This window comes from Chrysoperla carnea, chromosome 1 (genome assembly GCF_905475395.1).
Source record: "Chrysoperla carnea chromosome 1, inChrCarn1.1, whole genome shotgun sequence".
Classification (NCBI taxonomy): domain Eukaryota; kingdom Metazoa; phylum Arthropoda; class Insecta; order Neuroptera; family Chrysopidae; genus Chrysoperla; species Chrysoperla carnea.
This window is the reverse complement of record NC_058337.1, coordinates 49,139,128-49,163,763: the sequence shown is the minus strand read 5'-3', so window position 1 is coordinate 49,163,763 and position 24,636 is coordinate 49,139,128. Positions and strand designations below refer to the sequence as shown.

The 24,636-nt window shown below is 29.0% G+C and overlaps 3 protein-coding genes across 3 annotated transcripts in view; 2 read left to right on the top strand and 1 right to left on the bottom strand.

Moving 5' to 3' along the window:
- LOC123305441 (tyrosine-protein phosphatase non-receptor type 13-like) overlaps window positions 1-13,869 on the bottom strand; it is a 230,337-nt gene extending 216,468 nt beyond the window's left edge. The window contains exon 1 of the mRNA XM_044887158.1: window positions 13,698-13,869. The gene's annotated coding sequence lies outside the window, so the exon portion shown is untranslated. The remainder of the gene's footprint in view (window positions 1-13,697) is intronic.
- Window positions 4,367-9,224, top strand: LOC123302457. Its single transcript, XM_044885364.1, has 3 exons — window positions 4,367-4,391; window positions 5,428-5,848; window positions 9,135-9,224. The coding sequence occupies exon 2, from the start codon at window positions 5,442-5,444 to the stop codon at window positions 5,784-5,786; it is 345 nt and encodes a 114-aa protein (XP_044741299.1). The 5' UTR covers window positions 4,367-4,391; window positions 5,428-5,441; the 3' UTR covers window positions 5,787-5,848; window positions 9,135-9,224.
- Window positions 13,870-18,698: 4,829 nt separating the features above from the next.
- Window positions 18,699-24,313, top strand: LOC123302421 (sialin-like). Its single transcript, XM_044885351.1, has 8 exons — window positions 18,699-18,939; window positions 20,583-20,818; window positions 21,242-21,551; window positions 21,611-21,930; window positions 21,998-22,130; window positions 22,197-22,352; window positions 22,414-22,499; window positions 23,983-24,313. Exons 1-8 carry the CDS (start codon window positions 18,873-18,875, stop codon window positions 24,277-24,279), a joined length of 1,605 nt encoding a protein of 534 aa, XP_044741286.1. The 5' UTR covers window positions 18,699-18,872; the 3' UTR covers window positions 24,280-24,313.
- The last annotated feature ends 323 nt before the right edge of the window (window positions 24,314-24,636 follow it).

The window sequence follows — 24,636 nt, the reverse complement described above, 5'->3', positions numbered from 1 at the left end:
TTGATAATTGATTCATTACATATATACCCTGTGTAATATAATACATATCAAGATATATTAATTTTAGTCCCAAGTTTGTAACGCTTAGATTGATGATACGGACAAAATTTTGGTATTGGTGTTCCTTCATAAAATCACCTATTTCGACCATATCCATCCGTCCGATTGTCAGCACGTTGACTCAAGAACGAAAGAGTTCGCAACTTTGAGTTCGTAAATGAGCAACATAGGTCTTGGGTCCATAGGAGACAGCTTCTAAACCGTAAACTAAACATAGAACAGAAGTTTTAATGTAAAAAATGTTTCTTGTACAAAATAAACAACTTTTGTCTGAAACATTTTTTCGTAAATATAATTTGGGTTCCATTTTCTATAAAGCTAAAACAGATTAAGATTTTAAAATTTTTAAGAAACTTCAACTAGTAAGTGTAGTAATAGATTTGTGAAAATTGAAACAAAAAAATTTTCTAGAAAATACTTCGAAAAATATATGAAATTTTATTAAATTAGAATAAATGTCGACCGCAAGGCCGCCATAAATGTGTTGGTAATTTTAACTTTTCTAATTTATCTTATCGTCAGAATCCGATTTTTTTATGGGCTTACTCATATAAACAATATTGGGTGGAAATTATAGCCTTATCGATACAGAGTTATTGCATATATATAGAGGAACTTTTACAATAAAAATACAAAAAGAAGGGTTTATTTGTCGATTGTCAAATGAACTGAGGTTTTTTTTTACTCTTTTTAAAAAAACAGAGACCGTAAAAATTTTAGAGACCTTTTATTAAAAAAATCAGGTATTGGTAAAGTCAGGTATAAGAAGTTCGTTTGAGATTTAGATAACAATAGTTTTGATTCCTAAGATTTCTTCATATTTTGCCAAAATTGTTTTGTTCAAAATATTCCAAAAACTTCATTCCTGATCATTTTCTAAGAACGTCTTGATCATTTTCTAAGAAATTTTTGATATTTAATACTTCTTTTTTTATCGGAATCGATCTGTATTTTGTTTAATCTTATATCAAATTTTTGGTAATATTGCTATAATCTTGTAATTGAAGAAGTTAGTAGATCGATTAATAACGATTAAATCCCAGAAGTATAAATAATTTACAAAATCACATAAACTATGCACGAAATAAATTTTTAAAAATACGCTACGATAAAATAAACCAAAGCTGTGATCTCGCAAGTTATACTTGCAGAATCAGTGTTCCGTACTATAACTTACTATAACTTTGATACTAAGTATCAACTTTTCGTTTATTTTCTTATAGAAAATTTATATATTTACATATATGTAACATGTATACATTTTTGAAAAAATGTTTCATTTACCAGTACACGTGGTGACTCCAACAGGCTTTCAGCCTGAGTTTTACCTTCGTATTTGGATAACTGCTTACAATAATTGTGACAACGGTTGCAAAGTTTATGTGTATAAACTGAACTTTATTCAAAATTTTATAAGCTATAGATTCTAATAATCCTTGATAAATAAATCGAAAGTCTTTACGAACGCAAAGTTCTAAGAATGTGGTAGGTTTTCAGATATGGGGGATCAATATTAGACATAGGCCTCGTATACCTGACATACAATTCACCTGAGAAGGTAACTAACCAGAAAGCTATAATATTTATTAAACCAACGAAGCATCCCTGCATACACAACGGGGTATACGAAAATACAAGAATTTGAATAAAAGTGAGACACGCAATTTTATTCACTCAACTTATTATTTGGGGTATTCTTAAAGATATAAACGAACGTCAAATAGGACACTGTTTTCTGCTCTTTGGAAAAAAAGACCGAAAATTTTAAAGACCTGGAGTATTGATGTAATTACGGGTTAGTTGGGATGAATTTTTCGACTATAGATTAGATAGAAGTATCAGAATCCATAGTGTAAAAATTTTTTTGTGAAACCCAATTTACACAAAAGTGTACGGGTCCTTAAAATCGCTTACATTAAATAGCCTCTCAGAAACATAAAGATGACAAACGAATTACATAAGTGAATCTTTAAAAGGAACGTTTATGTGTACGGAACACTAAAAAATAAAAAATAAACTCATGAACTACAAGTACTTTAAAATAATTGGATAACGAATTTTTATCAGATTAAGTGAAAGAGGGTGGGAAGTAAATACAAGAGAATATTGAAAGCTTACATCATTTATGTGTTGTGCTTATAGTCCAGGTTTAATATACTAAAAAAGGTTTCTACATAAACGTAAGTAGATTATACAGGAATGAGGAGTGAGTACCTATTTTATGTGTAATAACAATATTTTATCTCAGAAAAAGTATCGATAAACCATTTTTGGTGTTGGTTACTATCTGTTGAAAATATTGTTAAAATGTATTGAGAAAATCTGGATTACATCATGTAACATAATACCGTACTGAAAATATATAGTAGAGTACGGTAGAAATGTCATTAAATCAAGAAATGATTGAAAGGTATGACATTTGTAAGACAATACGGTAATAAAAATATATGCTACGAATTATAAATACCGGGTAACGGTTGCAAATAATGAACCTCTATCGAATTTAATAAAAGGCTCTTTTTGGTAATGTAACAAAGAGCAGTACGCCATTGTGTAGCTGTGTCTAGAAAACTTGTAAAAGAGGATGTATTATGGCAAAAGACTTTGCTCTGAAGCGATCTTACCACTTCCACTATCAAAACAAAAGGTTTGATTCGGATATTGCGGCCTTGAAACCGCGGAAATATGTAAAACTGGAGATTTTTAAAATCGGCCCAATTACATTAACTTCCTCTGGGAAGTTAATGAATCATAATCACAGCCTAGCCGTAGGCAAAAGGTAGTTTTACAAAAGTTTTGGAAACTGTAACGCACAATGGTTTGGTAAAAATACAATCCTTGTTTGTGAAATAAACATCTAATTGTGAAACAAAAAATGTTTTTTCAAATAAAATTTTTATCAAAACATTACCAATAGTATTCTAGTATTCTTGCAACAATCTTATACGCTTTTTTTGTATTATTATTACATATTTTTTTATTTTTTTTCAAATAGTAAATTAAATTTTTTGACAGTATTTTTATTCAAAATCTTGTAAACAGTTTTTTTACAAAGCATGAAAAAGAAATCAATTTTCTCAAACATTTCAAAGCCTATGGGATTTATTGCTAATATTGAAAATGTTTCAGAATAAAAAGCGACGAACAAACAATGCCAACGACCTTTATTATTAGAGTTAATTCTTCCAGAGAAGTAGGAATCATACTTTGCATTGGTCTAAACATGGATAAAATTATAATGTTGTTGCATTCTATGAAGTCTGAATTATTTCGTTAATAGTCTCAGCGCCATCTATAAAGATACATGTACATGAAATAAAAAGAAATAAAAATTAATCAATTACTTTTCTCTTTTCCTTTGATTTTGAAAAAAAAAAGTAGGTAAATCTTGGCTAATTGTTATGCTAAGAAATTGAAGAATACACAGGACTATGACAGCGGTATTTCACTTGTTCAAGTTCAGTTAATGCATAATTTTTTTAAATTATTTATTTTTCATTTTTTTACCCCTGAAATATTCGCCATGGGAACTGATTCTAGCGCTGTCTGGTGGTAGAAAATAAAAGCTGTCTATGACAAGTCAAATTTCAACAGAAATAAGAGTACGAACGTGTCAAAATTTAAAATAATTTTTTTATTTCACTCTTTATCAAAATATAAATAAACAATTCAATCATAGCCATGCATAAATTTGACTTGTCATAAACGGCTTCTATTTTCTACCACTAGACAGCGCTAAAATCAGTTCCCATGGCGAATTATCCATATGATAGTATTATAAATCCTACTTGTATTATAAAATCAATTCCAATCCATTTTTCTACATTTTGATTTCACTATATTTGAGATTGTTCATGTATAATGAATGACTGATTAGTAAATCATAGTTATTGTTGCAATCTCACAGGTTTGGGATACTTTCCTTCTTTCTCAAAATATTTGTACTAATAATGATTTTAAAATTACTGAAATGTAGTTTATTATTAAGTATGCCCCTTTGCTAATGACTTTTAAGATACACCTAAAACACCATAAATAAAAAATTATTGACTTACTAGATAAAATGATTTTTTATTTTCTACATTATCATCTCACCCCTCTTCGAAAAAGTTTAACCACTAAGTGATACGCATTATGATCATATCATTCGATTACAGACTACCTACTTACTACCTTCTAACTCACACTGTATTATTTTAGTGTTACATAATCACCCTTAATTAAATTAAACAAAATCGAACATGGAAAATCATGATTCAACTTTTGTTGTGTTTCTAGTACCTATTTATTGAAGTTGTGTACAAAAGTTAGTGTTTTAGTTTTAATCTTTGGTAAGTGGAAAAATTTAAATAACAAGTTAAATATAAAAATAAAGCTTTTTGTAACCAGTCCGATCAGAAATAAAAAAACATTTTTTTGTAAAAAAAATTACCCCTTTCAAATATCCTTATCTGACATCCTTTTTCGAATTTTTGAAAAAAATTGGTAATTATTAATGGCTTAAAACTTCATCAGTAATGCCATAATATACTATATTTTTATATTCTGTATATATGTAATATACAAGGTGCTTTTTTAAGTTGACATATGCTTGAAACTCGAAAAATAATTTTATCGATAAAAATGCTTCAAGTAAAAAATATTGGGTCTATCGGCTTACATCATACGCAGATATTATTAAACTTGACCTAGGTTTTCAAACTCAATGAAAAGCCCACTCTACTCCATAACAGTGGTAACAGGTAGATGAATATTTTTTGTTCGAAACATTTTTTCGCGTACATTTTAAGCAACGGATTGAAAAGTTTTCCTCAAAACTTGTTTTTTCGTATATCTTCTGCAAAATCTAAGCACACTTCAAAAAAAAATTCCAATAAAAGTAGTTTGTTTTTCTATAAAGACCGGTTTTTTTATAGTGTCTTTTAGGGAATTTTGCTATCAATCACTGTCTAAACTATTCGATTTACAAAAAAAAATGTGTCTGGTGTCATTTTGTTACTGATCGTTAGATCCACACTAGAATAGACGACAAAGTCAATTTTTTCACCCCATGCTTTCATATCCTTTATAAAAGAGATATTGCCGTTAGCAGGTATTTTCTTTATCTTGTGATATTTTATGATACATTTAATTTCGTAATAACTTGATAAAGAGCTAGAATGAAAAGCGTTGATGCAGGAGCATCTCCAAATCACATTGTAGGAGAAAATTAGATAATTTAACCTTTGTACGATTTCAAGAAATCTTTTTTTTAACTCTTATCATTTTTATTGTTTTATTTTCTTCTGTTCTAAGCGTAACAAAAATGCGATTATGTTTAGTTTATTTTTTCCTTTTTCCTTAAAATTTTTTTTGTTTATGTTGTAGATGAAAGAAAAATAATGAAAAAACATGGCAGAAAACATTCTAAACGTAATGGAGTAATTGAGAAACATCACAGAAATCCAAATAACTTAGCACAAAAATACTTATCTGAAAAAGAGGACACTAAGAAGACAAACATCAAAAGCACAGTGGATACAACTTTACCAACAAAAAACGATATACTACTTGATTCAGATGATGAAGGTTTTGGTGGTTGGTTAAGATCATCACAAGGCCATGCATTATTACGTCTGTTTATAATCGGAAATTCTATTGTTATATTCTTATCAGTTGCATGGCCACAGATGCAACAAGCATTTGAAATTATAGAATCTTTTATAAAAGGAGGTGACGTCATATAAGAGACTTAATAAGTAGATTTACATCGAGTGGTTAGATTCTCATCAGAGGGTATAACTTCGAAGTAAGTACTAATAGCGAACACCCAATTATATCTAAGTTTATACAGACTGATTTTATAACAAGTATTCACCTTAACTGGGTGGAAAACCGCAAATCATGTACCTGCTCATTTTTAAGAGAATGAAAAAGACTTATGACCGTTTTAATTATCAAACAGAGATCTTTGTTTTTTATGAAAACACCTTTTGTTTTATAGATTCCTATTCTTTGTTTAAAAAAAGGCAACTTTTGTTTGAAATTTTATTTTCTAAAACAAAATTTTCTGGCATGAAAAATTTATGCTTAATGCGGATAGTTATTATAGGAAACGTATACGAAAAAATGAAAAGTTACTGATTTTTCGAAAAATAATAAGAATCTGTTAAAAAAATTTCATTTTTATATATTTTTGTGTACAAAATCAATAAAGATGGAATCTTCTCAAAAAAACATCCAGTATAATCTGTATAAGTACAAAAAGAGAGTATTAATTTCCATATACTAGAAATGGTTATCTAAGATATACTTAAAATAGTTATCAGTTTTAGTGGTTTTGAATACTCTTTTATTGTATGAGAAAATACCTTGATTACACTATTCTTAGAAAATAATTTACATACTCTTTTCTTGTTTAATACAGCCTGTAGTGCGGTCAGCACACTGTTGGGTACAGCCCTAAAACTTTGCATATAGTTTTAAGAAACTATAAAATGAAATTTTACCCGTTGCGATTAAAAAAGTATAGATGACATCTTGGAACAATAGGGAATATTCATGGATTTTTTTTTTTTTAATTCATTGTGTACACCGTTATAACAAAGTAAAAAATATAAATACTGCTTAAAAATGCTGTATTAAAGTGTAAAAAATATTTAAAATACAGAATAATTTTGAGATATTTAAACGCAGTTTTTTGGCGCTCTCTGTTGATGGCGTATAAGTACGTGATCTGTCAATTGGTGACAGTTCAATGTATAATTTACACATTAAAAAAATGAATTTACAACACAGAATTTACACTCGTTATCATTAAGTTTTCTAATAAAAAGCCGTATATATAATAATAGAAATCAATATAATACTTGGTAATACCATGAAAAATGTAAGTAATTAATACCATACAGTATGTCAACAAATTTGACAAGCCAGTACTACGATGTCACGTCCGTTTAAAAATTTGAATTTCCCGTTTTAAAAATCAAATTTAAATTTCATGAATATCCCCTATTGAAAATTTTTGAAAAAAACATAAAAACCAATTTTGACGATTTATTTGTAATGGATTTTAGGCAATATCTCAACTACTGCTCTCCCAATCGTTAAAAGAGACCGATTTCTGTATTTTTGGGGTCAAAATTATCTTGTATCGAATTCCCTTAAGCAAATAGCAAAAAATCGGAGATTAAGATTTCGATAAAAATCATAAGTAATTTTTATCCAAAAATTACAAAAATGGGGTTCATTTAATAACTGGGCGAAGGGTAGTATCCTGGAACAACTTTTTCAGTCAACAACTTGAAAATTTTTATTTTTATTCAATCGCAAAATTTTCCAGACTTGTTTGTCTTTTGATTGATTTTAGAATAATTAAAACTCAAAAATATTCAAATCAGTTCATTTGACGATTATATGAGTTTTTTTTTCGAGATATACTAAAAACAACCGAAATAAAACTGTTTGAATAGATTTTAGGAAAAGTTCGAATAGATTCCAGATCGTTAAAGGAAACCGATCTTTAAATGTTAAGTTTACATTTTGTGATTTTCTCGGTTGTTTAAAGAAGTTTTTAAAAAAAATGGACAAATCAATTAACGTAATTTTGATCCAAACAATACATTAATCGGATACTTTTGATAATCGGACGAGTAGTTTCTATAGTTTCTAATATATTTAATAGTACATAGAAGGTGGTATTAGGTAGAAATTTTAAACAAATACTCCTGCATCAATAGACAACGAAACAAACTGTAAAGTAAGAGGATGGAAAGTTAACGTTGCCTCCACCCAAACGATGCCGAATAGCGTTATAGACTTCCAGCCAAACGTTTATTTCAAAAGCTGTTTTTTTTTTTTTTATAAATAATAACTTTTACATTTAAACTTTTGTTCTATCTCCAACGGTTTACAAAATGGGTCATTTTTCATTGCAATAAATGGTTAAAAAATACGAAATTTTCTAAAGTATTTCCTAGAATTATATTTTGTTTTTCGAGAATGTTTCACAAGGCCACTAGATGAAGTTACAAATACAAATTTTAAACTCCCTATTTTTTATAGCTTCGGAGAAAATAGACACCAAAGTTTTGTCCTAATTTGCGCCCTCACGGGTAAACAGTAATATTTCTGAAGAAATATTTCAAATGAAAGTTTTTTTTATAAGGAATAAATTTTACATTTAAACATTTGTTCTATCTCTAACGGTTTACAAGATGGATACATTTGCATGTGATTGAATGAGCAAAAAATACACCATATTAAAATTGACATATCTCGGACAATTTTAAAGCTAGAAAATCGAAAATTGGCCGAGAACAAAAATGTGCACAAATAAATCAGCTAGAACTTTTATTTTAATTTTTTTTTTATTTGATGCATAGTATTTTTATAGTTTGTAAAAAACTGGTTAAAACCTATAACTACCTACCCCCCCCCCCTCCAAAAAAGGGCGTTAAGTATCCCTTTGAGTGGCCGATTTTTTTACAAAGTTTCTAAAATCTAATAAACAAATACTAGTTAGTTATCAGTGAAGTTAATATAAACGTGTTAAATTTAAACTTTATATGGTTTTCGCTCTTCCAAAAATTAAATATGCTACTATAAATATAACCTTTATTATTCTAAATTGAAATGTTATAAGTGGTGATTGCATAACATTGACTTTATAGTTTTATAGACTAAGCATCGCCTATCTTTCCGTACAGTGAGAAACGTGCCAACATCTGAGGTAATTGCTTAGGTAAGCTAGGATTATTTATTAAAAAAATACGTTTATTAAAATAATAAATAATAATATAAAATTTTCATATCACAAAATGTTTTACATAAAACATCGTAATTTTACTGAACTTTTTCGCTTTTTGGTTAAAAAAAAATAATTATCACGTATCACTTTACATTTTATCTTACGAATCTACAATGGATGGACCTAAGCAATTACGTCAGATATTGGAATGCTTAAAGTCGTTTGACACTCAGTCTATATAACTCTAACGTCAATGTTGCATAACCTAGTGTTGCATAACCTTTAGTTTATGCTAAATAGTAGCGTTTGTTTGTAGTATTCATACTTAGTTATTATAATTTTTCAGATTTAATTTGTCTCCAAAAATTAAACATGCTGCAATTCTTATTCCGTGGAATAGTCCTTGTTTCTGTATTATTTTGGTATACAATTTATATATGGCAATCGATTGATGAATATTTTCGTAAACAAATTCAAACTGAATTACAAAAAGTTAATTTAGAAATAAATAAGAATGATATCAATTTCCATCAAAAAGAACAAGATATTTTAAATATTTTATCAACAGCTGAAGACATGCAACACCAATCAAAAATAGATTCAAATCAATTGCACGCTACCAACAACAACAACGATGATCAAATAAAGGCTTGCGAAAACGAAAATAAAAAAACCAACATTTTATATCAGAATAATGAAAAATATTGTATGAGAAACGATAGAAATCAACCAAATGATTAAATCATCATTGAATTTGATTTTGTGGAAATTATTTTTCATTTGAATGGATATGAACACGGCACACAAACTAATTTTTTTTTTTTAAATAGGTTATGTATATGTTTTTCCTACGTACTAATGTGTAATGTATTTTAAATGTATCTATCTAATCATCATCATTGGCCACAGATTATTCAAATTAAAAATACGTGATTTTTACGGATATTCCAGTTGAATAATTCAAAAATTCATTGACCATATATAATATAAATGTTCTTTTTGGTTACACCTTAAATATAAAAGGATAGTGATATCTAATGTATAGCAAGACTATTGTTCTACTTACACCGAGTGTATAGACCAGGCATGGGGGAGTTATTTTAAGTCGAAGTCACCATTGTTATAATTTTATTGGTGCCATAAACTTTATTGTGTGTCTCTTTATCCAAGTCCGCATTGTTCATAGAGGAGGAAGCGAGACGGGTATACGACTCTTCTACCTATCTCAGTTTCTCTTATAGTAATGAGATAGGAAGAAAAAAATTTTGTCACTCTGTCTCGTATTTTGGGTTGTCACTGGTTGGGTTGTCCCTGTCTTACTCGTATTTTAGATACAGAAGTCTGAGGGACTTCTCTAAGCCACGTATGCCCATGCCTGGTGTAGACAAACAAATATTGCTAGTAAATTGTCAACATTAACACAGATCAATTCAATGTAATGGATTTTAATACTAAGAAAGGCTCTATCTAGCGATAATAAAAAGAACTAGTTTGCGATAGTGTGCAACGCTTATAGATCCTGATATATTATAAATTTGAAATTTTGAGTGGTATATAATAAACTAGCTTGATACTCGCCCGTTTCACTGGGCTCAAAAGTAACAACAACCGCTTTATAGCCTCCAGCTTTCTTGATCTCAAATATCAACCTTCCATAACACTCGAAGGGGTTATTTTACACAGCTAAAATATACGCACAGTTTTCAATTTTAAAAGAGTAAAATAGTCATAATTCATTGAGTATATCAAAAAAGATGCCCATGAATTTATTTAAATTCATTAATTATTTTAAATTTTTACAAAAATCTTTAATTTATGGTTCAAAATGGTGATCACTATTATCAACTATTTTCTTAAAATCTCGATTTCACGGGTTGTTTAAATCATTCTAACCAATCCGCACCAATTTTCTATCTCTATATATTTTATATGTTTTCCTATTCGCTCCGTGTGTGAGTTTCGTTTCCATGGTGTCGATACACTACTTTAATTATAGAATTGTATGGATGCATATATAATTGATGTAAAAAACTGCAAATTAGTCATTACAGCCTCCTTTAACGCCAAAATTTTTCACTGGAAGCGCTGGCATCGATTTTATTGCCCCTACCATGACTACACACACAACGAATAAATGTTTGTTTGTTTGTTTGTTACGCTTTCACGCAAAGACTGCCGAATGCATTTTAATGAAACTGTACAACAATATAGCTCAAACACCAAAATAACACATGAGCTACAATTTATCTGATATTTTACTGCTCCGTCTATGATCATCATTTTGAACCATAGATTAAAGATTTCTGTAAAAATTTAAAATAGTAAATGTCAAACAGTAAATATGTAGTAAATTTCATGGCCATTTTTTCTGATATACGTAATTCTCATCTTTTCTGATATACTCAATAATGACTAATAAAATTGAAAACTGTACATATATTTTAGCTGTGTAAAACAATCTCTTCAATTGAAATGGAAGGGGGTTAAGTGAAATCAAGAGAGGTGGAGGCTATAAAGCGGTGGTATTTACTATGGCCCAGCACATTTAGATGTATAATGAATTAGACATCTTTAGTCTTTTTATTCAATGAAAAAATCAGCTTAGCGTTTAAATTATGGTTTACATTTTTTTACTCGTGGCGCTGACATTTTAGCGTTAAAATTGAATAAGCTTACGTTTATCCCCTAAAAGAAAGAGCAATGTTTAGAGAGGTATAAAATTCGCAATTGTTTGGAAAATATTTCACATTAATTATATGCATATTTACATTCGGAAAATGTCTTTAAATCGGGGTAAAGATAGTACAATATAAATCTGGTCACAATTTTTTAAACTAGTTACTTACTTAATTTTTTTACATATTTGCCTTTTTTAAATTCGATGAAGTTGTTTTAAGAATGAAAATTAATCAGCTGTCAGCTAATCAAAATTTTTTTAATTTATCTTGAAATGAAATCTTGACACTAGAATATCGCTGTTCAATTCATGTATATGAGACAGATAATATTTACAAACATAGAATCTCTATTTTACCATTAAAAATTTTACCTTCGAATGAGGTAATCTATAATGATTTTGGAAGGAATTTCATTTTATATTATTATTTATTAGTTTTGAAAACGACCATTTTTGACCACTTAGTTCGAAATTGGAACTAATTTTTTGTGCGATGAAATGAAATTACAAATATTTTGTATATAAATGCTCACGAAAATAATAATCACATTATTACATTACAACTACATACATGATTATATTGTTAAAATAAGTAGTATCTTTTTGTATCACTAGGTTAAATTATGCCTTCGGCGAATTCCACAATTGCTCCATTATTTGAACATAATATCAGGAAATTTTAATATCAATTAAGAAGTTTCCAATTGTACAAAATACTGGTATAATTAACAGTAAAAAAGAAAATTAAAATAAAAAAAAAAAGTACAAAAATTATTCATGTAAAAAGAACTTTAAATAGTTTAAATTCAACTAAAGATTTACATTTGAAATAAATAAAATGAGTATGAAATATTCAATATTTTTTCGAACACAAAAACATTTTGAATGGTTAAAACATTTTGAATGGTTTTTGTTAATAAAGACTTTTCTGACCGAGGAATTTACGTGTGTGCCATAAATGATCTTGCGATATTTGGTAATTTAGTAATATGACGTAGTCGTATTACTACATTGAACGACAATACAAGATCCATGAAATCCATTGTTCAGTGCCAAAAATATTTTAGTTTGTTCATTTAAGATGTTTTAAATTTTTAAGTACAACCCTATGGAAAAGGTCATATAAAACAAAGACAAAGGCAGTCAAGAATCTTATAGAATTTTATGAGTTCATATGAGATCTAATAAAATTCTATAAGATCCTATGATATTCTTGACTGTCTTTGTCCAAGTTTTATAAGGTTTTTGTCATAGGGAAGAGCTCAGTTCCATTAAGACGGAATTTAAAGTGGGAAATCTTGTTGTACGTTAACACATTGGGTGGCGGTAAGTCAAACGGAAGTAATATTAGCTTAACATGCAGTTAAAAATAGCAACTAACGGAACTTCTGATTGTTTTGAACGATTTATCGATGACACTTAAAGTTGTGTCCTACGCGCGAACGTTTGTCTCGATAATCAATCAGAAGCTATATTAGTTACCGTCTATAACACGACGGTAAGCAAATACGACTTCGGTAGGCCCATATGGTGCAATTTCATTGGCATCAAGTTGGGCGTCAAGATACATTAAACTATTAACTAACATCAAATATTTTACATTTACTTTGTATATTTGTTGTAAACGTCAACTAATGTTCGGGAGGTAGAACTGGAATCCCAAAAAATAATTTATTCTCAATTTCAGTTTGATGTAGATTTACGCCAAAATTAGGCTGCTAAAATTCATTGATTGATTTCATTATCCTATTAAAGTTTTTAAATAAAGAATTATATTTTCCAGAAATATTTCATAACTTTTCAAGAAATTTTGAATTCCCTGACATTTCTAGGTTTTCAGAATCGCTAGACACTCTGGAGCATCCTGGAAATTTGAATTCATGCTTGTAAAAGTTGGATATAATTCTTATAAAGTCTATTGGTAACACAACCTGAAGAAATCTCTTCTTTCACCTATCTATGTCAGTAGTTTCGCTGATCTAGGCAGAAAAATTGAAGGAACGATTTTTTTTTTAAGTATAAATTTTGCTGGAAATGGGACATGCATGTTTTGCGTAATTTGCTCCTGTTTTCCGTAAAATGACTAGTTACAATGAATAGAATTACAATATTATTATTGGACTTTTATGCAGTTTAAAAACACACTGTCAAAGGTCAAAACATTCATATCAATAGACTTAATTAAGAATAACATATGAATATAGTTTTTAAGACTTTATTTTAGTTACATACCTGTTCCAACTTTCAAAACAAAACACTGTTGATTGTGTATTTACTGTTCAGTTAACAACGCAATGTGTTAAAAGTTTTTTTTAAGTTTTTTATTTTAAAGAAAACTAACATATTTGAAAAATATTAGTAAATTAGTATAAGTTAACAAAACTGTTTCATGAACTTTGTATAAATAAAAAAGATAATTTTCAAAAATGTCAATAACAAATGAACATAACCACAATAAATAATAGGTATGTTTTTTTATATTTAATAAATTGACGTCACTTTCATTTACTAAAAATTAATTTAAACTTTAAATTAAGTTAATAACAAAACAAAAACACTTTGTCAAACAATAAAAATATACAATAACTGTATCAAAAATTTTTTTTAAATAAATTTATACTGATTTTTGTATTAAACACCCGCCATCCATAATACGTTACTCCATTTTTAACGGGTTTTACAGCTGTTCCGTTAATAACATTGTGCTGACATCTTTACGCAACAAATTGAACTTTATAATACGGTGTTTAGTTCTTGAACAGAGAACATTTGATGATTTCTGAATTACTTGCTAACATAAGTTCAGCTCATAAAATATAGGTGAACAAAGTGACTTACTATTTTCTTGGAAATTAAGAATTCCCGAATAATAATTATCTTATTTTTTTAAAAACTAAATATAAGATAATTGTGAAAAAGCACGATTCCACTCATTTTATTTGGTAAAATACTCAGCCTTTTTTATTTTGATTTTTATTCCTGTATACATACATAACATATATCAAGGTATATTAAATTTAGTTTCAAGTTTGTAACGCTTAGAAATATTATTGATCCCTACGAACAAAAATTTGGGTATAGGTGTTATAAAATCACCTAATTATTTCGTTTCTGTTTGTCCGTCTGTACTACCGTACCTCAAAAACGGACAGTGGTATAAAAAGGATGTAAAAAGTGATTATAAGTTCGTAAATGGGCTATACACGTCAATTGGGTCATAAGTTCGTTGGACCTATCTTATAAAAAAGTAAATGCTAGAAGATAAGTTAAAATACAAAAAATGTTTCTTAAAAAAAAATAAACAACTTTTGTTTGAAATATTTTTTAAAAACATCATAGTTTTACCGTAAGGGCGCAAGTTTATAACATTTATTTTTTTCCAAATTTCTCCCAAACTATATGACTGAAATTTTGTAGGGAGCTTCAGAAATTCAAACTATCAATTCTTTTTATTCTAATTTCATATTGAAACTGACGGATAATATTAAAAGAATCAAATAGAAAAAATGGCAGTCTTATTAAAATTGTTAACTTCACAACTTTTCCCAAACGGTTTTAGTTTGGAAATCTAAGCGACTACTTTATCCTTAAATATAAAAAAAATGATAAACGGCATCAATTATTTATTATTAATAATAACGAAAATATGGAAACTGCAAATTTCAAAAATAATCTTGGTCATTGGACCCTCCTCACACCCCGTGACACCACATTATGTGTACAACGTAAGAGTACTTGGTGTAAGCGAAGGTATCTTAAAATGCATTTCTTACCTTAAAATAAGACACCTTCACGTTTGAGGGAGGGGGAAAGTTAGGGAAGGAATAGGAGGATAAGGCTGAGGTCATAGTCTCATAGTTGTACTAAACTATTGATATTGATGTGCGATTAACATAATTAACATGGAAATGATGGTAATAAATAGTTATAGGGCCAAAACCATCATTTTCCAGCTAGTTTTTTACATTTCGAGAAACTTTGTCTGTCTTTGATCGTCTGTATATCGGTTATTATTGAGTCTAGAAAATCGTTCTATATACCAAAGTTTAGCAAATTTAGTGTAGAACACAAAATGAACTTAAGTAACGAGATATAAGCGAAAAACTGGAAGAAGTCCGAAAATTTTGGGGTTTTTGGCCCCCTCTGAAGCACAGGGTCCTCGTAGTCGAAAACCTAGGATAGACATCCTATACTATCGCCAAATAGCCTGTAAAAAATTTGATTAATTTTGGAATACTTTACAGCCACTCCAACTCCCCTTTTTGTGTGATAAACGGACCACTTTGGTCATGATATCTGGTGGCTTAAAAACAAACCAGTTTTAATGTGCAGTTTTAATAAACAAATGTGTGGAATAAATAGAATAATAGCCTGCTTATATTATAACTTGTATTATATTACTAATTATCAATTCTTAATCACATTTTCGATATCACAATTAAGATTTTGTTACACCAATCTAAACAATATTGGATATTTACTACTACTATGTTTCATTATAAACGTAGCATAAAACACTTGCTTTTTTTTAATTTAAAATTAGCTAAAATTCAATATAACTAATTGCTCTTGCAAATGGGAGTTTTGAGCATATACTTTAACACATTGCTAATACAGTCCTGAGAAACTCACAACAATACTATTCTCATTATTTTTAGCACATTATATAAACTATCAAGCTTCAATAATTTTCTCAACTGCTCTTAAATTTTCAGAAACAATTAAAAATTTCAAATAGATAAATCATAAATTTATTAAAAAACAAGTGAAAGTAAACAATTGACTGAGTTAATTGTTGAAATACCATGTATAGACAGTATTGATGACGCAATCGTTTGTTTTTTGACGTCACGTAAAGCGTTTTGACGTGGGTAAACAGTGATGTTTACAAGAAAATTTTTCAAACAAAAGTTGTTTATTTTTTTATAAGGAATATTTTTTAAATTTGAACTTTTGTTCTATCTCTAACGGTTTACAAGATGGGTCCTACGGACCCAAGATCCAATTGACCTATGTTGCTCATTTCCGAACTCGACCTATGCCAAAAATTTTTTCGTAGAACAATATTTTTAAGCGTTACAAACTCGGGAATAAACTTAATATACTATGTACACTCACTGTCAGAAAAAGTGCCACAGTTAAAACATTCTAAGCGTACGCATCATATGTTATGTTATAATAGTAACACTTAGAATGTTTTAAAACGAGCATTTTTTGTGACATTGAGTATATATTTCATGTACAGAATGTTCGATTTACATTTAGGCATATAAATATCACGAGTATGCGTTAAGCAATGTATCTAAGTATGAGGTATTATAGGTTTTATATGAAATTGCAAAAGTGACTTGTATCGTGGCTTATCTGTTGTAGTTCAGCTATTCAATTAAGAAAGTCTCACTCTCCAAGCGTCTTACTACTATCTCAACTCATATCGAAGCTTCTACACATGTATATAATACCTCTCACTTAGATGCATTGCTTAACGCATTTATTCTGTACCCGTGATATTTATATTCCTAGATGTAAATCGAACATTCTGTATACATGGTATAATAAATGTAAAAAAACTGTCAAAAACTTGCTTGCACACAATACGTAGCCATTTATTTAAGCCACGCCTTCAGGTCGCTTATCAATAATAAAAAAAAAATACCATTATTAATTTAGATATTGTTTTAAAAATATTTTTATCGTTTTATAATTTGTTTATCTATCATTATTTAATAAGCAATACGATAAGAATTTACATTCCTGAGTCAAGAATCGTCGTTTATTCTCGTAAAATATCCAATTCACCACCGTCATTTCTGCCTTCTCCTATACTTGAGTTGTTTTATCGAGACCAACATTTAAAAAAGCAAAGTAGACTTTAAAGCACACAGCTTAATTTAAGAAGTTCGATCTTTTAACTCTGATTTAAAATAACTTATATTTAGCATAAATGTAAATTCGAATCATTGAAATTGTACTATTAGGCTCGAAAACACACAAGTTCAAAAAATTGGCCTCGATAAAACAACTCAAGTATATGTTTGACCACTTGCATTGACTGGGAGGCAGAGGAGGACTAGTAGTCTTTGAGTAAGATAGTGAAAGTTTCCATCGTAAATAAATCCTCCGTCTATCATAAAACACATACATATACAGGTTTTAGGGACCTTTAAATTTTGGATCAATAATTAGAAAATATTTGGAGAATGCCTGAAAGATTCTAGTTTCTACATAACAAATACATGAGACTCTACAAACTACAATACTTTTATAATACTTTATTTTGAAGGTATTGTGCTAAGTATGAATGAGATACCGCTGTACATGGGTCAGCAAGTCTTTAATATAATAAATCTGTAGCCTATTTTTGCTATGTGCGTGCATCACTGGCAAAAAAACAAGTTATCAAGATTAGTTTAATTTTTTTTCTTTGTAATTCGTCACTGATTTAAAATCTTTAATTTCATTAAAAATTCTGAATGCTTCCGTGCGAAATGAGTGATCAAATATATAAACTAACGTATAAGCTACAAGTATACAAGAATATATTCAATAGAGATTATCTCACCAAGGAGTCTGATTGCTAAAATTTTAATACAATTCATATAAATTTATTTTATTGTAAGATTTAATAATAGACTAGCAGATATCCGCCAGCTTTGCTCTGAAATATCAACTTAAAAAAGAAAGACTATCGTGTTGTAGCCTTCACCGTTACTACCCGGGAGGGCGCAAATTATTCACAAATTATTTAGTATGTATTATATGGCAATATCAATTATATGTGTGTGACATGTATTTATGTGTGGCTACCTAAGAGTGACTATATCTTTTTTTACTTACATGTCGTTTCTTTACTTACAACGATTGCATAATCAACACTGTCTATACACGGCATTTCAATAATGTACTCAGTCAATTTTTTGTTTTCGCTTGTTTTAAGTTGTATTTGTATTTATGACAATAATGAAATATTGAGTCCCTAAATTTAATGCTAAAACAGATCAGAGGGAATAAGGTAGAGGGCCATAGAGAAAATATTTTCTTTCTCATGAGGCCAAAAGACTTAGAATTTACGTTCAAAGTAGTGGGCATCAGCTAGTAATATAATAAAAATGATTATAATAAATAAACGTTTAACTGCCCACTTTAAAACACTGACCATGCAGTGGTATAAGCGCGCAATAACGCAATTATCGAATTTAAAACCGATCTAATAAGTTGTAAAGGATGTCGAATCATTGGCAGTAATAATATGATTCTCCTTTGAAGTTAAACACTTATTTTATATCTATTGTTGATTTATTTTATTTGTTTGTTTTTATTCTTATTGTTGTTTATATCATGCATTTGTTTATTATTAATTTTTGTTTTTGACTTGGATTATAAAAATCTTTTGGTTGAAATATCAGTATGGCAACTTTAGGACAATTAAAACGAAGCAGTATCCATATCCAACATGCTGTAAAAGAAGTCCAAGGTTATTTTTATTATTATTCTTTATTAATTATTTTAAATATTAATTCTTGTATTTCAAAGGTAATAATTTTATCTAAGCATAATTAATTATTTCGCCTAATTATTGTTCTCAATTTACAATATGAGAAAATTTTGTAAAATTGAAATATAATAGCACAACTTCGATTTTTACGGGACCGGATGCAAACTGTCCGTATGAAGGTGTAGAAAAAAGTCAGTTTGGTCAGAAAGTGTGATTTAGAATAGTCAGAAATATGAAATCAGTTGGTTTTCTGATCAAATATTTGGTATAAACCACTCGAAAATTGTCAAATTTGTTGACAACAAAATTTTAGCCTAAAAGAATTTTTAGCGTTTTAAAAATTTTGTAAAACGCCAAAATTTCGAAAACGGCGAGATTAGGTGAAAAAAGTTTTTCAAAATGTTAGATCCAATTGGTTTGGATCAAATATTTGATCAAAACCATACGATAATCGAATTTTGCCAATATAAACTTTTCATCAAACTAATGACTTTTTTGAACGGTTCTATCTCTAAAATTTTTTTAGATAGGTTTAGGAAAAAATGCCAATGGTCAAGAAACGCTTAAAATAGTTTATCCCCGTTTTTTTTTTTTTTTCATATTTGTCAGCACCTTTAGTTATTAAAAAATTGTAGGCGCGTTCACGCACATAAGTAAGTTTGCCCCCGGTGTCGTAAAAGTTGAACTTGTACTATTAAATTCTGATTTTTGCGTCATTTTTTTGTTTTATAGCCTCGATGATTAGTGTATTACAAGAAATTAAAGATTAAAATATAATTGCATGTTTATAGATCACAAATTTTCAGAAAGAAGTCTTTGTTTTGAAATTGCCAAAAATATAGGATTTAACATGCACTTGCTACGACTGTGAGAGTAATACTTTACCTTTATCAAATATCCAAATAAAGATCTTGTGAAAAGATTAAGCGTTTACTGTTAGGAAAATTTTAAACTTTTACTCATTTACCCATTTTTGTCTTAAATTATCAAATAAGTATTGAATCTTTAAATTAATAAACAAAAGTAACGAATCTCGTTGAATTTTATTTTGTTGAATTACATTATTAATCCAAATTAATAATCCATTAGAAAGTGTATTTAACTTTTCGTTCTGCTACGGAAAAGACTGGAAAAATGAAAACACTAGTGGAAAATTTCTATATATATTTCAGTTCAGTTTTATATTTCAGTCGAATCTCGTTGAATTTTATTTTGTTGAATTACATTATTAACCCAAATTAATAATCCATTAGAAAGTGTATTTAACTTTTCGTTCTGCTACGGAAAACACTGGAAAAATGAAAACACTAGTGGAAAATTTCTATATATTTCAGTTCAGTGATTCCGATTCAATACTATCCCTTTTAAATCCAATCAAAATATTAATGGGTTTGAATCGGGATTAATAAAATATTTTTATAACTAATTCCGACTCAGGCAAGATTATTTTTTCCCAATTAAATTAATGTCGATGCTGAATTTGGAATAAGATTCGTAGTATAATATACCTATATGATTCATTTTAATAGTCTTATGACTAAAGAAGAATAATTAATTAATAAATTAAGTACTAGCTGAAAACTATTCAATTTGTTAATTTTCATTTTTTTTTTAAATTTTAGAAAAAATTAATCATCGTCACATTTTAACGTTTATGCTGACAATTGGTTTTGCAATTGGTGGTATTGTTGAACAAAGCTCATCAGTGGCTTTATTGCCAAATAATAAAGCTCTAGTATCAGCAGAAGAATTTGCACAATATGTTGAAAATACAAGTTATATTACAAGGCTGTGTAATCCACCAGAAAATGATTCAAATCCTGATGTACATGTTGTTTTATCCATTCCACATATCGAAGTAATTTTTGATTCATATAAATGGTTCTATGTAATATCCAAACCGTATAAATAATTATAGTCAAATATATTTAAATTTTAAGATTGTGTAATTATTGCATTTATAAATAAAGAGAAATAATCGAAACACAATATGAACTTAGGTAATCAGATAAAATCCCAAACGAAAATAATTTCAGTTTGAAAAATGTTTACATTAAGTTCAGGCTTTACAAACATATATTTAAAGTTTGAAGTACATACATGCATGCATGGGAGAATACAGCTGCAAATCTGATTAATCGTAAACTAATTTAATTTTTTAAAATTCTTTTCGTAATTTATTTTACGGTTTGGTAAATTACACGTAATAAAAATTAACTCTCATGATGCGGACTTTCTATATCCCCAGATACGTGTGTTTAATTTTTTTTTTAAATTTTAGATTCCATTATCACTTAGCGAAGAAACTGAATCAATTTTGCGAGAAGCTTTTATGTGGGGTTGTTTTATATCACCCTTAGGTGCTAGTCGAATTGCTGTTCGTGTTGGTGCAGAACAATTATTTGGTTATGCTATATTAGGTGTTGGCATTTCTGCGGCATTAGTTCCGGCTGCATGGTTAACTTCTGCTCATGTAGCTCTACGAATATTTCAAGGTATATGCATTGGTGCTACTTGGCCAACTGCACATATGATGGCTGCTTCATGGATTGATCCAAAATATATGGGCACATTTGTATCTTGTTACACAGGTTGGTAAATGTCAAAATTCCTCATTTTATCTGTTACTAATAATATTATTATTTTGTAGCTGTTAATTTAGGCTATGCTATTGTTGGATATTTGGGAACATTTTTAGTTACAAATTTTGGCAGGGACTCTGTATGTTATTTCATTTGTCTTACTGTATTTTTATGGTTCTTTTTTTGGTGGCGATTTGTGGAAGTTAGCTTAGCATTTAAAACCCCTAACGAAAAAGTACGGAGTGCAATACCCTGGCGTCATTTTTTGGCATCACCGGCAGTTTGGGCTTGTGGCTTAGTTGTTTTGGGTAGTCAATGGGCTGATGCTACATTGATGTTAGGAGTTTTGAAATATTTAAAACTTGTTTATGGATTTACTACTTCACATGTAATTATGATTAAAAAAAAAGGAAAACGGAAAAGAATATTGTTATTTGTTAATAATTTATTTTTAGAATGATGTTTTGTCTGCGGTTCCACACATTGGTCATTTCTTTGCTGCAATTACATTCGGAGTTATTGTGGATCATATTCGTGCATCGGGTATTGTTTCTACAACTACTGCCAGAAAATTATTGGTATATATTGGTAAGTTTATGAAAATATTAACCTAAATATAAAATTGTGATATTGTGATAAATAATTTTTGTTCAGCTCATTTTCTACCTGCTGCATTAATATTTGTTTTGGGATATACTGGATGTGATCCCGCAGCACCAGCTGCAATGTATACAGCTGCTTTAACATTAACTGCAGCTACACCAGCGGGAGCATATGCTAGTGCCATAGATTTAGCACCCGAATATGCAGGTCTGGAATCAAATAATAACTGTAATTTAATAACAACTTAAATATTGTTTATTTTAAATAGGCACTACTTTTGGACTTTGTACCACCTTAGGAGCTGCTGGATTATTGGCCGCAAATTATGTTGTAAGAGAAGGTTTACATGGATCTGTAAGTGAACAAGTTTAGTAGTACCATTTATTTTAGGAATTAATTCGCACAGACTCGGAATTCGATTTAATTTTGGCTCGTTGCTAAAGGAAAAAATCTATTGTGCTCTTTGATTGAAAATAAAAAAGGATAGACTGTTTAGTCCGCAATGTGATTGATCGATTGCTTTATCCATATGAGCTCTTTAAATATCTTTCCGCTTTTCCTTTCTTACAAATTGGTCGAGAGTTTTGTAGCTTGTGAAAGTTACTGCAATAAACGGTTTGGTTTAGCCGTTTTCGAGATAATCCAATGGAAAACGTTACGATTTTTATTATGTTTATTTAAGTTTTATGATGCGTTTTTTTTTCTGGGTATCTCAAACTGACCTAATCGAAAGTCGGGGTAAATTACATATTAACCCCGTTTTATAACTAATACTTACTCTTAACCAATTATTTACTGTTCGCCTGTTTCCTATCAAAGGTCTTGTGAATATCGATTGCAGCTTTTCGAAAAATCTTTAGCCGTTTCTGTGTTCCATCAGCTTTTATGTTTTTCCAATCTACAATTTACATTGTCGGAGATATATCCACTGGATAACAGTGAATGATTAAGAGAAATCTTTAGTTATAAAATTCGCTTAATATGTTTCAATTTTTAATTAGATCTATTGAAGAAACTAAGAAAAAACGCCATATGCTGTACCTCGAAAATGACGTGAAAGCAGTATGCGTAAAATAAGAATAGAAAGCGAATCCGAATTGTTTCGATTGGATCGTAATTGTCTCCATAACAACTAAGCTTATATTTGACAATTTACAAAATTATCCATTTTTAATTAACAATGTTAAAGAACGATATATAGTTTTTTTTTTAAACTTTGTATTTTGTAGTCTTTTAGTGAGTCAAAAACATAGTAACATATAACATCGAACTAAAAGTGTGAAATTTCGTCTCTGTGTGAAACAACTCTCCCGAAAAACTTATTTAGCCGCATTGGGTAAATTTTAAACCAGCGAGGTTTCAGCTGAAAATTCTCACGCTAATTTTTAAAATAGAGAATTTTCAGCGTTATAAATGATTGAAAATAATCGTGGTTGCTTTTAGAAGCGATTAGTCTTGAATTCCGAGAATTTTTTAGTTAAAATTACAAAAAAATTGCATAAATATGTTTAATAATTATAATAAAATGTTTGTTTTTCATAAACTTGCTCTTGCAAAAAACGGATTGAAATAGTTTGAAAATAAAAACAAAAATGTATCCAGTGTGACTAAATCGTAACTTATTGAAATGTGACTAATAGGGCTTTTCATTTTAAAATCACGATTCACATTTGCCTCGTACTAAATGATTTATAACCAATGTGATAAAATGCATAATATATCTTCTATCTTAGTCCTACTTATTGCTGTCAGTACGAAAAAATAAATTCTGCACTTGCGCATATGACATTTGATGAAAAGGTCTATGAAGGTAAAAAGTTAAATTTTTTGTTAACAGTTTGCTGGTTGGTGGCGCCTTGTTTTTGGTATAGCATCTGCTGAATTATTTTTGACTGCTTGTGTGTTCTTAACAATTGGTAAAGGATGCGCATTAAGTTGGAGTTCGCATTATGTTCCCAAACAATTACCACCAGAACAACCACGATTCTCCATTGTAACTGTGCGTAGTTCTGATACAGTTGGTGCAAGAACAAATTCCCTTGATTCTGACGATGTGTTATGTGCGCGACGTGGTTCACATAACGTTAATCATCTACAAGAAACTCTCGATAATTCAAAACGTATTAATATTTAAAACACAAAAACATTTTTTAAAAATTTCTTTATTAATTGAGTGTAAAAACTATAATAAATATACATAAATAGACATGTTAAATTCACAAATTTGTTTCAACTATCTTAATCATTTCAGCTTTAATTCATCGAATCATTTTGAAAAGAAGTAGTGTTGTAAACGAAATGGGTACAACATCTAATCAATCATTTTCAATTTTTTATTGTCAATTTCAAAATCAAAGTACATTTCAATAGTAATAAACCATTTTTAATCAAATTTATAAAATATCTGGAGACATATTATTTAACAAATAAGTAATACTAAATCGTATGCTCAAATTAATTTTAAAAAGTCGTCATTAATTCAAGAAAGCGC

Coding starts and splice junctions, on each gene's coding strand:
- LOC123302457 (XM_044885364.1), top strand. CDS start 5,442: ATGAAAAAACATGGCAGAAAACATTCTAAACGTAATGGAGTAATTGAG.
- LOC123302421 (XM_044885351.1), top strand. CDS start 18,873: ATGGCAACTTTAGGACAATTAAAACGAAGCAGTATCCATATCCAACAT. Junction 18,940..20,582: donor TGCTGTAAAAGAAGTCCAAG/GTTATTTTTATT, acceptor TTTAAATTTTAG/AAAAAATTAATCATCGTCAC. Junction 22,353..22,413: donor TTTAGCACCCGAATATGCAG/GTCTGGAATCAA, acceptor TATTTTAAATAG/GCACTACTTTTGGACTTTGT.